The sequence below is a fragment of the Canis lupus genome, chromosome 25 (assembly GCF_003254725.2).
Source record: "Canis lupus dingo isolate Sandy chromosome 25, ASM325472v2, whole genome shotgun sequence".
In the NCBI taxonomy this organism is placed as follows: domain Eukaryota; kingdom Metazoa; phylum Chordata; class Mammalia; order Carnivora; family Canidae; genus Canis; species Canis lupus.
In genome coordinates this window covers 50,861,976-50,879,178 of record NC_064267.1, presented here as the reverse complement: position 1 = coordinate 50,879,178, position 17,203 = coordinate 50,861,976, and the positions used below count along the sequence as shown (strand labels likewise).

General features: G+C 66.4%; 1 protein-coding gene across 19 annotated transcripts in view; it reads left to right on the top strand.

The window, feature by feature from the left end:
- Positions 1-17,203, top strand: part of KIF1A (kinesin family member 1A) — an 89,090-nt gene that overhangs the window by 18,365 nt on the left and 53,522 nt on the right. For all 19 annotated transcript variants that reach the window (XM_049100876.1, XM_025463715.3, XM_049100875.1 and 16 more), the window contains exons 2-10: positions 3,241-3,407; positions 10,462-10,538; positions 11,019-11,198; positions 11,611-11,676; positions 12,218-12,396; positions 12,914-13,025; positions 14,170-14,247; positions 14,574-14,639; positions 14,916-14,933. In XM_049100876.1, the coding sequence (XP_048956833.1) occupies positions 3,302-3,407; positions 10,462-10,538; positions 11,019-11,198; positions 11,611-11,676; positions 12,218-12,396; positions 12,914-13,025; positions 14,170-14,247; positions 14,574-14,639; positions 14,916-14,933 (882 nt within the window). In that variant the 5' untranslated portion in view covers positions 3,241-3,301. The remainder of the gene's footprint in view (positions 1-3,240; positions 3,408-10,461; positions 10,539-11,018; positions 11,199-11,610; positions 11,677-12,217; positions 12,397-12,913; positions 13,026-14,169; positions 14,248-14,573; positions 14,640-14,915; positions 14,934-17,203) is intronic.

Below are 17,203 nucleotides of genomic sequence, written 5' to 3'. Positions count from 1 at the left end.
GAATGTTGAGGAGTCAAACACCAGACCCTGGGCAGGGCTGGGAGTTTATAGCCCAAGACCTGCATTGATCCTGCTGCGGGGTGGGGGGGGGCCCTCCCTCTGCAAAGAGAGACGGCTCCCAGGCCCCTCCTCAGGCCCCTTGTGCTCTTGATCCCGGGGTCCCCAGGAGCTCCCCTGGGTGGGCGGTTGGGACAGTGCTGGAAAGGGGTCTTTGGGCAGATTCTCCTGAGGGTGGCAGTACAAGTGGGAGAGTCTCAAGACCTGTCCCCCAAGCCTTTGCTGTCCTTGGATGCCTCTGGCGATGGGGGTTCACAGCCAAGTGGGCATCTGAGTTCATTTTACGCGGCAGTTGGTGGAAGCCCCGACTTTGTCTTCACATCAGGCTGAGTTCTGTTTTCTGGGGCTCCGGGCCATTCCTGCAACCGCAGCTCCCTGTCCTGAGCTTGCCCTCCCCGCGTTCTCAGGCCCCCGCCCCCCTGGGTAGCCAGCTGCAGCATCAGGCCACCAGCCCCCTCAGTGGCCTGTGGGAAGGACCTTTCCAAGTCGCCGGAGCCGCACCGTAATTTTTTTTTTCAGTCAAAAATATTTTATTTATTTTTACATTTTTTTTTAATTTTTATTTATTTATGATAGTCAACACAGAGAGAGAGAGAGAGGCAGAGACATAGGCAGAGGGAGAAGCAGGCTCCATGCACCGGGAGCCCAACGTGGGACTTAATCCCGGGTCTCCAGGATTGCGCTTGGGCCAAAGGCAGGCGCTAAACCGCTGCGCCACCCAGGGATCCCTATTTTTACATTTTTTAAATTTAAATTCAATTTGCCAACATACAGTATAACACCCGGTGCTCATCCCATCAAGCTGCACCGTAATTTTGCAGGGAGTTTGTGCTAGCTTTCCTCCGGGTCCCTGGACCTGGGGGGTGGAATCACTTTGGGGTCATCCGCCTCAACCCTGTCATTTCACAGATGGGTAAACCGAGGCCAAGGGTCCCACCACATGGCTGAGATGAAGGCAGGGCCTGGGCTGGGTCCTGCGTCCCCGGCCCGCACCTGCTTCTCTGTGACGCAGTTTGCTCCTCCTGGCGTGACTTCGATGTGGCCCCAGGACTGCCCGGCACCAGCTGCAGGACATCTGGGCCGGGTCGCAGCCTGGTCCCGTCGCTCACGGCTGCCCGCCCCGTCGGTGGGATCTGCTGAGCGAACCATTCCCTCTCCTGCCCACCCGGCCGCCGTGCGCTTGCTGGCTCCGGCCGCCCCCAGAGCCCGGGAGGACATTCTGGATCCCCTCGCCTGCTGCTTTCTGTCCTCCCACGTGCCTCACATGTCCTGGCCAGCTAGCGGACGTGCTGCGGATGTGGCCGGGGCGCCGGGCCGGAGGCTCCGGGAGGGGCCGGTCCTGCTCGGTGGCGTCGCTCCAGCAGGGACCACCCCCCCCCCCCCCCCCCCCCCCCCGCCGTGGCGTGGGCCCTGCTGTCCCTGGGGAGCTGCTTTGTGTTTGCAGCCGTAGGGCCAGCAAGTTCCCCTCCTGCTGCCTCGCACGTGCCTCTGCTGCTTTCTTTCCGAGCCCTCAGGCAGGCCCCGGCCTCGGGCCCAGCTCCCCTCCTGCCGTCCCCATGTCACCTGCCCATCAAGGTCGCCCTCTGGGGCCCAGCGCCGTCCTCCAGGCCTGGACCCACGTCTCGCTCCCTCCCGCACGCACCGTGTGCTCCCTCGCTGGTCCTCGGAGCATCTTCTAGCCTCTCCCGGGGTCTCCCCGCTCCTCACTCCCCTCTCGCTCCCTGGGGGTCCAGTGGGCCCTGGGCTCCAGGCCGAGCCCCACTGCCCTCAGCGGTTTGGAGGCGCTTCTCGAGTCACCTGGCGTGTGTGCGGGATGCCCAGGCCCCGCCGACTCTCCAGGCTGGGTCTGTCGTGCTCCGGAGGCTCCCGGACTCTTCCGTGGGTGCTGACACCGCACAGTCTGCTTGGGGTGTGACTTTCTAGGGCCGCCAGGCTGGGCGGGGGCCTCTGAGTCTGGAGACTCGTGACAGGCGGTCCTGGGGGGTTTGCTCCAGTTCGCTCTTTAGCGGCTCCTTTTCAGGGATCCTCACATTCTTTTCTCTCTCCTTTCACGGAAAATTACTAAATTCCAACCCTTTGGTTTACTTTTAAAGTTGGTGTTTTCGTATTTTTAATTCCCAAGAACTCTCTTATTCATTAAATGGTCCTTTTAAAAATAGCATCGTCCGCCCGTTCGTGGGCGAAGTAGCTTTTCTTTCTGAGGATATTCATTATGAGGAATTTAAAAATCATTACCTTCTCTTCCCCGCGCTGTTTCGTGCTGCCGTGTTTGTTTCCGGGTGGTTTTAGCCTCTTTCTTGCTGGACGGCGAGGTCCCGCAGGTGTCCCAGGCCAGGCCCCCCGCATGGGCACCTCGGGTGCACCTCAGGCCCCGTCTCTCGAGCAGGTGCCCCACACCTGCCCTTGTCTGGGCCGCGGGCCCCCGGCTGGGCAGGCCTCCAAGGGGGGGGCGTCTGGCCCCCTGCCCAGCGGAGGGGGGTCAGGCCTGGGTGTCTGCGGGGGGCGGGGGGGGTCCAGGGGTCCTCACGGGTGTGGCGGGGTGCCGTAACACGGTCCCGCAGACCAGTGGCTTCCAGAACAGACGTACGTACCCTCTGGAGGCCGAGGGCCGGGGTCGGGGGCACAGGGCGGGCTCCTTCAGAGGCCACGCGGGAGCCTCCACTCCGGGCCTCCCAGCTCGGCGGCCGCGGCCCACCCTTGCCTCCTTCAGGCACGCTCTCCTGTGTGGCCCTGTCCCCTTGTCCTCTTGCTGTAGCGACACCGTGTTGAGTTAGGGGCGCGCGGCTCCGGCGTGACCTCGTTGTCACCAGTCACGTCTGCAAGGACCCCGTCTCCAAATAAGGTCCCATTCTGAGCTCCTGGAGCTTATTAGCATTTCGAGGGGACGTAATTCGACCCGTGGCGGGGTTCATGCGGGCTTTCCACAAACATGGTTTAATCCTGCCTGGATGCTGCTTCCGAGCTGCCCAGAGCCTTTCTGGGTCCCCGGGCGGACGGGCTGTTCCTCGCGGGCTGCTGTTCCTGCCTCTGCAGCTGCCCTGCTGGCCCCTGGTCCTTGGGGACGCCCGGCTCGCAGGCGGCATGTGCTGGGATTTGGGGAGGGGGAGGCCCAGTCGCCGCCCCGACGTACCTGTTCCGCCTTTCTGGGTGTTGTTTCTAATTCCCGTCTCCCTTTCCCTCAAGGTGTCTCCGCGCCCACTCGGGCTCCCGACGCCGCTGAGGGTGACCCACCAAGGCCGGAGCGATGGCCGGGGCCTCGGTGAAGGTGGCGGTGCGCGTCCGCCCCTTCAATTCCCGAGAGATGAGCCGAGACTCCAAGTGCATCATCCAGATGTCCGGGAGCACCACCAGTGAGTATCGGTTCGTCGGGGCGGCGTGGGCTGCCCGTCGCTCGGGGCCGAGCGTCCTGGGTCCCCCAGCCACACCCAGCGGCCGGCCTGGCCCCCAGCTCCCCGTCGCCCGCATGGCTTGTGGGTTCTCTGGGCCGGCAGCAGCAAATGACCACCCATGCGGGGGCGACGAAGGTCTGAAGGCCGGTGTGTGAAGGCCCCGGCAGGGTCGTGCCGCCCCGGAGGTTCTAGAGGAGGCTCTTTCCCGCCTCTTGCGGCTTCTGCTGGTCCAGCCACCTTGGCCTGCGGCCCGCCCCATCATGTGGCCTTGCCGGGAGGACCCTGGCCACCTGGCAGGTGGGCGGGCGAGGGGCTGGGTGGGTGTTGGACGCTAAGGAGGGCCCCTGGCTAGTGAGCTCTGGTGGCGTCCGTAGTGATGATCGCCGACACCTACGAGGCTGGCTGTTAACAACTTAGCGCTTAAATAGACTCGAAACACATAAGAGAAGGGAATAGTGGTCGCTGCCCTCAGGACCCCCCGGCCCAGCGTGACCTCCCTGTACCGTGTGCAGCTACTCACATCTTGAGAGACCCCGCTTCCGGATCAGTCACCTTCCGAGGCTCAGGATGGGGCATTTGGGGGGCACGCTTTCCGACCCGGTGCGCGAGGTCTCTCACCTGGTTTCAGCTGCCCTACGCTCCTCCGTGGTTTTATCCTTGTCTTTCTGTCTTGCGATCCTAAGTCATCCCCAAATCCCTGAGCGGTCGGAGGCCTCGGTCAGCGGGAGAGGGCAGCCGCCCGGGGCTTCTGGAGCACACGCGCGGCTGGGGCGGGGAGAGCCCTCGCTCTGAGCCAGACCTTGGCTCCTTTGGTTTGAACTCTTGTATGAGTTGCACCTGCGTGTAGACGGGCGGTTAGAGCACAGCGTGTGGCTCAGCGTCCTCACCGTCTGAGCAGCACCCGGACCAAGAAGCAGAGCGGTGCCAGCCCCCGGAGACCCTCCCGCCCCGCCCGCCCCCCCCAGAGGCTGGCGGGGCTTGTTTCGGGCCCCGAGGAAACCGAGCCAGTGTTTGGGTTACATCTCCAGCTGATTGACAGCCTGCACCCTCACGTGGCGACTTAGAACAAACTCGGGGCTCAGCCAGGCGGTTTGCCCCTGGGGTCCCTTGGGCGGTGGCCGCACTGTCACCCGCAGGCTCAGCTGTGCCCGGCGCCAGGGGCTCTTGTGCGCTTCACCCACAGGCTGCAGGATGGGGCCCGCCTTGCCCACTCCCGGTGCTCTGCGCCCCGTGTAACCCCACCCTGCGTGCGATCCAGGTTCGGAGGAGGGGCTGGCCGAGGAGGGCGCTTGGGGGGCGGGCAGCTGCCTCCCAAAGCCTGTGGAGGGGCTGAGGATTCAGGCGCCCCTGGAATGTTCTGGGCACCCGCGGGCTCTGTGGGACTGGGTGGGAGCTGGGAGGTGGTCCCTTCAGAAGCCCATGGGGCTCTGTGGCCCTTCACCCCATGCGGGCAGGTGGTGGAGGCCCCGCTCAGAGCGTGCTCAGGGGCTGCTGGCTTGGTGTCCCCATGCACATCTGAGGTCTTATCATGGCTCGTAGGAGCACTGTTGTCCCCACTTGGTCCCTGGAAGCTGACCATGACGTGAGGATTGGGGCGCCAAGTGTTTATGGAGGACGTGGTCCCGGGATACTTCGGGGGAAGGACCTGGAAGCTGTGGAGGGCGCTGATGCACGGGTGGCCGTCACAGGCAGGGGGGCTCCCCTCGCTGGGACCCTCGCACATAGAGAATGCACCTCTGAGTCGTCCTCCCCAGGGCCCAGCTGCGGCCAGCATCTCCCCCAACGGGGGCCGAGGGTCCCGGGGCCCGGTTTCCTTGTGACCACAGAAGGTGCTCAGGGGGTGTGACTCACGGCCGAGGGTGGGAAGCCATGGGCTGCACAGGACTGTGACCCCTGGTGGGAACCATGGCGTCTCGGGTGAGAACGGTGACCCGTGGATGCAAACCATGACCCAGGGTTTGAACTGTGACCCCTGGTGGCAACTGTGACCCCTGGATGCAAACCATGACCCAGGGTTTGAACTGTGACCCCTGGTGGCAACTGTGACCCCTGGATGCAAACCATGACCCAGGGTTTGAACTGTGACCCCTGGTGGCAACTGTGACATCTGGTGGCAACTGTGACCCCTGGATGCAAACCATGACCCAGGGGGGAAACTGACCTCTGGTGGCAACTGTGACCCCTGGTGGGAGCCGTGATACCTGGTAGGAACTGTGACCCCTGGTGGGAGCCGTGACCCCTGGTGGGAGCCGTGACCCCTGTTGGGAATCGTGACCCCTGGTGGGAACTGTGACTCCTGTGTGCAAACCGTGACCCAGGGTTGGAACTGTGATCCCTGGTGGGAACTAAGACCCCTGGTGGGAACCGTGACCCCTGGTGGGAGCTGTGACCTCTGGTGAGAATTGTGACCCCTCATGGATACTGTGACCTTTGATGGGAACCATGACCTCTTGTGAGAATCTATGATCTTTGGTGAGAATTTTGACCCCTGGTGGGAGCATGACCTCTGGTGGGAACCATGACCCTTGGGGGGACCTCTGTGACCTCTGGTGAGAACTCTGACCCCTGGTAGGAACCATGACCTTTGATAGGAACTATGACCTTTGGTGATAACTATGACCTTCGGTGGGAATTGTGACTCCTTGTGGGAGCCGTGACCCCTGGTGGGAGCCGTGACCCCTGGTGAGTAGTGACCCCCGGTGGGAATCATACCCTCTGCTGGGAGCTGTGACCTTGGGTGGTCAGAGGACACCTGCCCAAGGAGCTGACAGGGTCTGCTCTGTCACTGTTGGGTGACCCAGGACATCAGGAATGACTGGGGGTCCCCTGTTCCTTCGGGTCCAGGCCCTGGCAGTGCAGCCATCACCTTAGACGGCCGCTGACGGTCCTGGCGGGAGGGGGTCACAGGCGACCAAACCTCTAGGAGCCTCCAGAGTACATAGGACAGCACTGGGGAGTGGTCTCGGGCAGGGTGGGAGGGCGTCAGGAAGCAGACAGCTGGAGGAGGTGACGGCTGCAGGGGCTGAAAGCTCTGGCCCGCCTCTGGCTGAGAGACGCGCTCGGGGACACAGGGAGGGAGAGAAGGGTCAGAGGATGGAGACTCGGGACACTCACTTGGGAAGCTGCGTTCATCGTGGAGGAAACAAAGCAGTGATGGTACTGGTAGAAAGTGCCAGAAGCCAGGTCAGGAGCGTGGGTGAAGGCTGAGGGAACCCAGAGGAGAGTAGGAAAGGCTTGTCTGAGGGACGAGGCCAGCGGGCGGGAGGGCGTCCTTCCTGACGACCCTGGGGCGCGGGGCAGGCGGGGGCCCCGAGGTGGACACGCGCGGAGGCAACCACGTTGTCAGTGTCCGTGGGGCCGGGGAGCAGGCGGGGACGGTGCTGCCCGGGCGGGCTGTGCCAGGCGTCAGGGGCCGGCCCGAGGGCTCGGGGGGGGTGGGGGAGCCGCTTGCCCGGGGTACGGCCGGGAGGCTGCGGTCGCTGAACCGCGTGGCTGCCCGGGCCGCGCACCTGCTCATCGGCGCCCAGCGCCAGGCCCGAGGCGGGGCGGGGGGGCCTGGCCCTGCTCCAGTCGCAAAAGTAGGTGCACGCGGGAGATATGCCGGGTCCCCGATGCGCCTCTCGAAGCTCCGTCGTGACACACACATTAGAAGCGTTTACAGGTGACCGTGACCTGCCATCCCGTATTCTTCGCCTGAACAGAACCCTGCACTCGAACATTCTGGATCTCGCAATTTCGCGAGGCAGCCAAATTGTGCACCGCGTCTGCTTCCGTCCGTCTGTCCGTGGGGGGCTAGTGGGTTACTCAGGGGGGCAGAGGTCCCGCATGTAGCCCCCGCCCCCGCTTGACGAGAGAGCAGACCTGGAACTTCTGGAAGGGTTTCCTGTCTCCTTTCTGGGTCCCTCTGGCCCCGCAGAGAGGAAGCCTCAGGATGGGGCCTTCCCGCCCCCGCCCCGCCCAGCGGGCCCCAGAGGCGAGGCCGGGCCTGGGTCTCCGCCCCTCGCGCCCATGGCGGGCCAGGCCTCACCCCGGGGCCCCCCGCGCCGACGGCCGCAGATCACCGCAGGTCATTGTCGCAGAGGCCAGCAGCGTGCCGTCGAGGTGTCCATGGGGCGGGCCCCTCCTGGCCTGGCCTGCCTGCGGTGGCTGCCACGGGCCTGCGCTTGGCTCTGTCCTCACCTGGGCCTTCCCCTGTGAGTGTCTGTCTGTCCGCCTCGGGGGGACGCTGCATTTACGGCCCCCCAGCCTGCACGAGCTCGTCCTCACTAATTACGTCCGCCAAGAGAGTATTTCCAAAGGTCACGTGCTGAGGTTCCAGGAGGATGTGGATCTGGGGAGGACCCTGCTTGTCCAGGACGGTGCCTCCAGAGCCGGGGGGCTGGACCAAGGCCGCGGGGCCCATGCGCCCAGGGCCTGCCCCCAGCCCCCCTCCTGGACCTGGCCAGCTGGGCCCAGGGTGCTTTCAGGCAGCAGACCACTATTCGGATGGTTCCCTGGAACATTCCAGACCCTTCTCTTCCGCTCATAGTGGTCTTTCTCCTAAAGGCCCTTGTCACCCAGCAGCCCTGTGCACAGACCCCGGTGTTGTAAACGCCTGACTTACGTAAGCCCCCATCTGCCATTGCTGTTCTAGAATGTTCCAGGCTCCTAATAGAGTGAGCCTGGGAACAGAAGGCCACAGAAGGGAGCTCGGCTGTGCCTGCAGAGGTGGTGGTGCTGCTGCCGTCCTGCTCATGGTATCAGCAGAGGAGCCCTGGAGGCCACCCAGGGAGCGGGTGCCCCTTGTCACCGGCCAGCTCCCCTGCCGACCCCATCCAGGGACAGCGGCGGGGCCTGGGGCCACCTTCTCCCCCAGAAGCCCACCACCCATTAGAGTCCCAATGTGGGTGTTGTGCTTGAGGAGTCGCCGCATGGCCTCCGTTGCCGTCCCCGTAGTCCCACGGGGATGAGGAGGGTTCCCGAGGCACAGCCGGGACACTGAGGCTCTGTGACGTGTGTCATCATGTGGCCGCGTGGAAAGAGGGTGGTGGACATGGGGCCCCTTCAGTCGTCAGCAAGCATTTGCTGAGTGTGAGCCTTTATGGGGCTGCACTCTGGGGCCCCAGGGGAGCGGGAGGCTCTTGCTGCTGTCAGGGGTGACGCTCCAGCGGGGAGGCGGGTGTCTCACATGCCAGCACCAGGGGCAGCTGGACCAGCGGGGACGAGGGCAGGGCCCTGCGGATTCCAGAAGGGGCGCGGGGAGGGGGAGCCACGTCCCCGGTCGGTCGGGAGGAGGTGAGGAGGTGCGCGCTCCCCCGTGGAGGAAGGCCACGCCCGGGTGTCCGAGTGACCGGGAGGCTGTGGCCCCGCTGCGGGCGGGCCCCTCCAGGTCCTGCAAGGGGCTGCGGCCTGCTGGGGAGCAGCTCACCTGTGCACACGCCGCTCGCACAAGTGTGCACCCACACGCACACGCGCGGCATAAATGCTCTCCCCGGGGCCGGTTTCAAGCTACCAACCGCTTAACAACGGGCTCGGGGCATTCCTCAGCACGTAGCCGCTGGCCTGCGGACAGAGAAAATCGCTCCGTTCAGCCCCGTCCCCCGGGGCCCACTGCACCCCCTGCCCCCCGGACCCCCTGCCCTATTCAAGCTGGGGTCTTTGTCCTGGGCAGGCGCCCAGGCCTTGCGCACCCTGGGAAGTTTGCAGGGGCCCCAGCTGCCCCCACCGCGGCCTGGTGGGGGCGGGGGGGAGTGTTCCCGTTGCCCACCCGGCAAGCCCCACGAGGACCCCTCCTCGCCTCCGTCTCATACAGGAGAAGCTCCAGACCCTGGCAAGGAAGCCCTTGCTCTTGCAGACCCTGGCTCCGTCCCCTCACCCACGGGTCGACTGCGGGGGGGGGGGGTGGCGTGAACCAGTCTGCCCGGGAGACGCTCTGGGGTCGGCCGGGAGCCAGGCCCCGTGGACCCCGGTTCCGGTCGGACTGTGTCCAGAGCTGTAATGGCAGAGCAGTTGTCGAGACCCCGGGGGACCCCGAGGGGGCCTGGGGATGGGGGGAGCGGGTCTCGAGCACGGAGCCCCTCTGGCCGCCGTCCCTGCCCGCTCGGGTGCCGGAGCCCTGCCTCGGGGGGCGCACAGCCCGAGGCCCCTGGCACGCACCCTGGCATCGGGACGCCGGGAGGCAAGGCCAGCGCCTGGGACCGGGCAGGTGCCAGGCTAGACCAAGAGGGGCGGCCGGGAGGGGCGGGGGCCCAGGCCTAGCTAGGGTGGGGCAGGGGGGCCTGGCCTGGTGCCGCAAGGGCGCCGCTCGGGAGGCGCTGGGATTGTCGTTTCCCTTGCGCCGGCATGATCCGCGCTGGGGGTTCCGGACGCCGCCGCCCCGACCCGCGAGCCGCTCCGGGCCCCGAGCACAGCACTCGGGTGTTCATCCCCTGGGCCTCCCCAGGCTGCCGGGCCGTCTCCCGGGACTCCCCACACCGGGGGGCTGGGTCCCAAAGCCAAGTTGTGCGAGCGGTGCCTCAGGCCGGTGCAGGGCTGCTGGCGGGGGGCGGAGGGGGGTGTGCACAGGGCAGTGCCACGGGGCCCACGACAGCAAACCTGGAGGCAAGGTGCCCGCGGGCGGGAAGAGCGAGCTGGATGCCGCGTGGTGGACGCCCCTGGGGGACAGCCGGCGCCGCCCGCTGCACACGGGGTCCACCCGGAAAGGTGGGGGCATCACCGTGTGGGGACGCCCCAGCCTCCTGGGTGCCCTGGGAGAGCGTGTGCAGAACAGACGGGGGAAGGCCCGGCGGCGCGGTGGACGGGCTGCGGGTCTCCGGCGGACCCCGTGTCTGCAGGGAGGAAGCGCTGTGGGTGCCCTCGGGGTGGCTGTGGGCGGCAGGGTCGCCGGACAGAGGCGTGGGAGCCCTGGTCCCGTCCACCGGGGGGTGGCTGGCCTGGGCCCCCTGCCTCCCTTCTCGGGTACCCCGGGGGCGTGTACCGCCTGCTGCCGCCTCTCCCCCCAGCAGAGCGCTCACTGCCACGCGTGTCCCCTCCGCAGCCATCGTTAACCCCAAACAGCCCAAAGAGACACCCAAGAGCTTCAGCTTCGACTACTCCTACTGGTCACACACCTCGGTGAGTGCAGGGCCGGGGCTCGGGGGCGGGGGTCCGGGGCGGTGGGTGCTCGCTGGGTGGCCCCCCACCTGTCCCTTACCTCTCTGAGCTGCGTGTGTCTCTCTAAGCAGGGCTGCTGCTTGGGCAGGGGAGGGGGCGGGTGCGAGGCTGTTCCCCGTGTCCTCCCGGGTCACCCTGAGCGGGGACGGGCGTCGTCGGGGAAACGCCTGGGGCCCAAAGTAACCCTGTGCTCGGAGGTCACCCGGGGCTCCCGGCGCCTCCAGCCCCGCCCGCTGGCCCGCGCTCCGGGGCTGCCCCCCACCTCCGACACCGTGGCTGGAGCGCGGGGTCTCACGCTGCCGCCTCTGCGCCCCGGCACGTGCGGTCCCCGTGCTGACTTGCCCCGTGCCCCCGAGCCGGCGGGGCTGGGACCCCCTGCGGGGAGCGTGCGCGTGCCCGGCCCGGGCGCGCCCAGCCTCCTGCAGCCGCATCGTCTTCCAGCCCGAGGACATCAACTACGCGTCGCAGAAGCAGGTGTACCGCGACATCGGCGAGGAGATGCTGCAGCACGCCTTCGAGGGCTACAACGTGTGCATCTTCGCCTACGGGCAGACCGGGGCCGGCAAGTCCTACACCATGATGGGCAAGCAGGAGAAGGACCAGCAGGGCATCATCCCGCAGGCACGGCCGGCGCCCGGGGCGGGACCCCCGGGGGGGCAGGAGCCCTGCGGGGGGTTCCTGGGCAGGGAGAGATGCCCGCCGTCCGTTCACCGCGGGTGGAGACACGTGCCTGGGATGCTGCTGGGACCCCCCACCCAGCCTGACACCCCCCCCCACCTCGCACACAAGGGCGGCCCAGAGCAGGGAGGGAAGGACCAGCTGTCATCCTGGGGGGGGGGGGGGGACTCCGTGACTTGACAGCAGACAGCTGCTCTTTGGCTGCAGGCCTTCTCAGTGCCTTTGAGAGGGACTGTTGGGGAGCCACAGGGGCCCGGGGAGGGTGTCCAGCCCCAGCTCAGGTCGCCCGCAGCACCCCGGGAGCAGGGCCCCAGGAGCAGCCCCGTTGTCCAACGCGGTGTCCTTGGCCCTGCAGCTCTGCGAGGACCTGTTTTCCCGTATCAATGACACGACCAACGACAACATGTCCTACTCTGTAGAGGTAGGTGGGGCCCCGGAAGGCAAGGGGAGGTGGGGGAGGTGGGGGAGGTGGGGGGAGTGGGGGGGCCCACCCAGACGTGGACAGCGATGCTTGTGGGCAGAGGGGGCCCCGGGGCGTGCACATGGTACTGGGCTGGGCTGGCTGTGCAGGGGGCAGGGCCGGCAGGACGTGGGCTGGCACCCACCTCGCACAATCACACAGGCTGGGGGGTTCCTGCACGCCTTCCCCAGCCTCGCCCCTGCCCCAGGTCCCCGCTGTCGGCCTGTCCCCCCTGACGGTGGCCCCTTGCCCCACCCCAGGTCCCCACTGTCGGCCCCGTCCCCCGCCCGATGGTGGCCCCGCACCCCTGCCACAAGTCCCCACTGGCAGCCCCATCCCCCCCAACGGCGGCCCCTCGCCCCTGCCCCAGGTCCCCGCTGTCGGCCGTGCCCCCCGATGGTGGCCCCGCACCCCTGCCGCAGGTCCCCCTGACTGCCCCATCCCCCCCCGATGGCAGCCCCTCACCCCACCTCAGGTCCCTGATGGTGCCTCTGCCCTGCAGGTGAGCTACATGGAGATTTACTGTGAGCGAGTCCGTGACCTCCTGAACCCCAAGAACAAGGGGAATCTGCGCGTGCGAGAGCACCCGCTGCTGGGGCCCTACGTGGAGGACCTCTCCAAGCTGGCCGTCACCTCCTACAATGACATCCAGGACCTCATGGACTCAGGGAACAAGGCCAGGTGCGTGCCCGCTGGCTCGGTGGCCTCCCGGTACCCCTGGGGCTCTGTGAGATCCCGACCTGGGGAGGTGCCAGCCTGGGAGGGGCCTCGAGCGCCCCGCCCTGTCCAGCGGAGCACTGTCGCTTAGGTGGGGGCGGCTCCTCTAGGGGTCGTTGTGCCCTGGGGGTACCGGGGGCGTCCCTGGCGGCTCCCGGGGACCTTCCCTGTGGGCTCAGAGGTCAGAGGTCGGGAGGCCCAGCCGTGCCGCCTCCGAGGACAAGCAGCCCTGCGGACAGGCCCGGGCAGGGCACCTGGGGAGGGTCAGCCGTGGGGGTGGGCCCTGGGGTCACGGCAGCCACCCCCCTCCCCGCTACCCAGGGTCCCGGGAGGGTGAGGGCCCTGCACGTGCTGCCGCAGGTGCAGGGTCACCACGTGGTAGACAGCTGGGGCACCGACGCCCGCGACCTGGGCCGGCACCGTCAGCCGTCCTCACGCTCGCCGCAGAGTGACGGTGACCCCATGTGCCTTGTCCCCCCAGGACCGTGGCCGCCACGAACATGAATGAAACCAGTAGCCGCTCCCACGCCGTCTTCAACATCATCTTCACCCAGAAGCGCCACGACGCGGAGACCAACATCACCACGGAGAAGGTGGGTGTGGCCTCGGCACAGGGGCCACCTGGGTGGGATCAGGGGTCAGGGGTCAGGCCCACCCAGGGAGCGAGGAGGCCCAGGCGGCCGCCAGCCCGCCAGGCATGCACCGTGCCCTCAGCCCGGGTGCCGGCACCTACCGCCCCGCCCGGCGTGGGCCTTCACGGGGCGTTTGGCCCCCACCCCTGGGTGCAGGAGGGGCTGGGAGTGGGGGGCGCCGCAGACCTGGCGTTTGCCCCCGTTGGCCTCCTGCCAGGTAGTTCTGGTGGAGTCGGGGCCGAGGAGGCTGGGGCCTGAGGAGGCTGGGACCTGAGGAGGCGGGGGCCGAGGGCTGTGCCACCCCAGGGGTGGCCGCGGCCGTGGCCGGCTGGCAGGAGGGCCCCCGGCCTCCACGAGCACGAAGCCGGGGCTGTGCCACCCGCCGCACCCCAGCCCGGGTGCCTTTCCCACGTGCCTCAGCGGCCTCAGTGGCGCGGGGGTGGCCGTGTCCAGTGACGCAGCACGGGCACTCCTGGAGGGCGGCGGGGCAGGCTCAGGGCCTCGTGTGTCACCAGTGCCTCTGGCCATCAGTGTCCGGGTGTCTCTGTGTCATGCCCCTGATGCGCCGGCCGGGCCTCGTCCTGGGGGCTGCAGAGCGTGTGGGGAGGTCACCCACCCTGAGACCCGGGACGCACGGTCGGCTTGGCCTGGGACTGTCCTCCCAGATCACGGGGCCCAGGGGCTCCAGGGGGACCAAGCGGGGCCTCCTGCCGCGACTGTCTCCCTGCCCTGGGCCCCGGGCAACGTCCTGCGTGCAGTGGCCATGGTGCGGGAGGGCACGCAGCCACCCCCAGGCCCCGGTGGCGTTGGGGGCCCCGTCCAGTCGCCGGGTCCCCGTGGGGCAGCTGAGCCGTGGCCGGCACGCAGGAACCGGGTTCACGACACCGGCCGTTTTAGGGGCGCGGGGGGTGCGGCCTGGGGTGGGGGGCTTGAACCTCAGGCAGTGGTGGACCAGCCGCGAGGGGAGGGAGGCCGGGGGTCCGAGGCCCTCAGGCCCGGGGAGGGCGCGGCGCCTCAGGGGAGCGCCCCAGGGCGAGCTCGGGGGAGGGGGGAGCCCCACGGTGGCCCGCGGCCCGTCGCGCGTGTGACACGCCTGCCGTTTCAGGTGAGCAAGATCAGCCTGGTGGACCTGGCGGGCAGCGAGCGGGCCGACTCCACGGGCGCCAAGGGCACGCGTCTCAAGGTGGGCCCCCGACGGGCACGTGGCGGGCCCCCCTCGGCGCCCACGGTCGCCTCCGGGTGGTGGCTGCAGGGCGGGCGGAGGAGGCTGCGCCCCGGCACCAGGGGCCTAGGACGGGCGGAGGGGGGGGTTGGGGAGTGTGGCCGCCGGGCGGGTCATGGGGACACAGGCGGTGAGTCACATGGGGCGCGGTATGAGGACCGAGCACCTGTGCCCCGCTCCCCGCAGTGCCCACGCGGGCGGCGGGCACGGTGGCACCGGGGCTCCCGGGAGCACGTGGGGGCGAGGAGGGCGGCCCGGGCGGGGGCCTGACCGCCTTCTCCGCACAGGAGGGCGCCAACATCAACAAGTCCTTGACCACGCTGGGGAAGGTCATCTCCGCTCTGGCCGAGATGGTGAGAAGCGGGTTCTGGAACCGGGCGCGGGGCCGCGGGGCGCCTGCCTGCCGAGGGGCCGGGGCTCCGGGGGGCTCCGGGACAGGGGGCGCGGGCGCGGGGCGGCAGTGGGGCGGCGGGCCCTGTGACTCCGCGTCCGTGCGCCGCACCCAGGCCTCTGTGCCGAGAGGGCGAGCCCGGGGAGGGAAGAGCCGCAGGGCGCCCGGCCCCCCCGCCCCCCCCGCCCCCCCCCCCCCCCCCCCCCCGGCTCCTCACACGCCGTCTGCTCTCTTGCAGGACTCCGGGCCCAACAAGGTAAGCGGCTCTTCGGCTCCGGGCGAGGAGCGGGCGCGAGCGCCGAGCGCCTTTAACTCCAGTCGTTCCGCGAAGGCCTCGGCAGCGAGACTCGCCTGGGCCCGTGCACCTCGCGGCCCTCGCTGAGCCCTGGGCTGTGCTCGAACAACGCAGGCTCCCGGGCCGCGGCGCTCGGGGGACGTAGCGGACGCAGAAGCAGCACCAGCGTCCGCTCTGAGCCGGTATAAATCCCCTAAAGGAAAAAAATGGGCTGAGCGCGAGCCCCACGCGGGAAAGCTCTAGTCGCCCGGCCGGGGAAGCCTGCGAGGGCAGGTCGCTGCAGGGCTGAGACCCGAGGGCCGGCCGGGCAGGCGGGAAGCCCAGGCTGAGGTGCTCGAGTGGCAAAGCGTTGGTTTACGTGAGGGAGCGTGGAGGAGGAAACGCGAGGAACGTGCGATCGACTATGGGGCAGCCGTGTGGGGAAATGTGTTAGGAACCGCGAGGAGACGCGGGAGGAACGAAGCAGGGGTCTGAGAGCCGCTGCCTGTGGGGACAGCGTGGATATCTGTGAGGGGCTACGTGAATGCTTTTGTGAGGAACTGGATGGGAAGTGCGTGTGGAACTGCGAACAGTGTGAGGCATCGTGGAAGAACCTGAACACCGAGGAACTGCGCCAGGAAGTACCTGGAACGCTGTGCGGCAAGTGTGGGAATCCGGCGAGGGAGTTGTGAGGAACCGTGTGGGCCGCTGTGAAATCCTGTGCGTAGAACTTCGGGAGGAGGTGTGAGAATCGGGGAAAACGCACAAGTGACTAAGGGACTGTAACGCGGACCGTAGAAAATTGAAATCACGTACGGCACGTGAGGATTTGTCTGTGACGAAACGTGTGTGCAACCGTATGACGAGTTATGAGTAAACGTGCGCTGTGGGAAGGACTGGAGAATGGCGTGGGGAGCTAAATGGGTAACTGTGCGAGGAAATCGAGGAACTATGCAGAAAGTGAAGCGGAACCATGTGAAGACTGAGGAAATGTGAGAGAAAGTGTATGAAATGGTGTGGGGACGGTGCGTGGGACCCGTGGAGCTGTGCGGCGAGCTAGGCAGGAACTGTGTGAAGAACTGTGAGGAACTGCGACAGTGTGGGCGATAGGGGAATGGTGTGGGAAATACGTGGGAATTGTGTGCATGGGGAACCTGGAGGAACCGTGTGCGGACCTGGGAAAAACTGGGAGTCGCTCTATGAGGAACCGTGCGGGGGACTGTTTAGGGCAAGCACGACGGACTAGTACGGGGAAACGCGCAGGAAGTCTGGAATTGTGTTAAGTGTTGTGAGGAACTGTGTGGAACGTGTGAGGAACCACACTGAAACGGAGAGGAAGTCTGTGAAACGGTGTGGGGCCCTGCATGGGAACTTGGAGGAGCTCTGTGTGGGACTGTGAAAAGCTGGCGACTGGACGGATGAGAGGAATCGTGAGCGATTATGTGGGGACGTATGTGAGAGAGCACCGTGTGGACTCACCTGAGGAACTCTGCGAGGAACCTGTGGGGACTGTGAGGAACTATGAGAAAAACTGTGACAAACTGAGGAGCTGAGACACTGTGTGAAGAAATGTGTCAAGAACTATGAGAAGGGATCCCTGGGTGGCGCAGCGGTGTGGCGCCTGCCTTTGGCCCAGGGCGCGATCCTGGAGACCCGGGATCGAATCCCACGTCGGGCTCCCTGCATGGAGCCTGCTTCTCCCTCTGCCTGTGTCTCTGCCTCTCTCTCTCTCTCTCTCTCTGTGTGACTATCATAAATTTAAAAAAAAAAATTAAAAAAAAAGAATTATGAGAAAATGTGAGGAACTCTTCCGGGACCTGTAAAGGAACTGCTTGGGAACACTGTGAAGCAACTATCTGTGAAGTGTGTTATGAAGTGTGCAGGGAACCGTGTGAGAGATTGTGTGGAACCACGAGAGCACGCGTGTGGAACTACGTGAGGGAACTGTGGTGAACTATATGTGACTGTGAGGAACTGGGTGGGAAACTGTAGGAAGTGTGGGTTTCTATATGGGGAACTGGGGGAAGCGTGGGACTGTGAGGAACCGCGTGAGAACTCTGTGGGGCTGTGAGAAGCCTTGTTCATGACTGTGGACTCCGAAGAACTATTGAAATGTAGGAGAAAATCTGTGGACTAGAGTATAGAACTGCGTAAGGGATTGTGAAAGGAACTTTGTGAGGAACTTAGGAACTATGATGGAATTTTGAGAAACTGAAGGAATTATGAGATACCATTGGGAAACTGTGAGAACT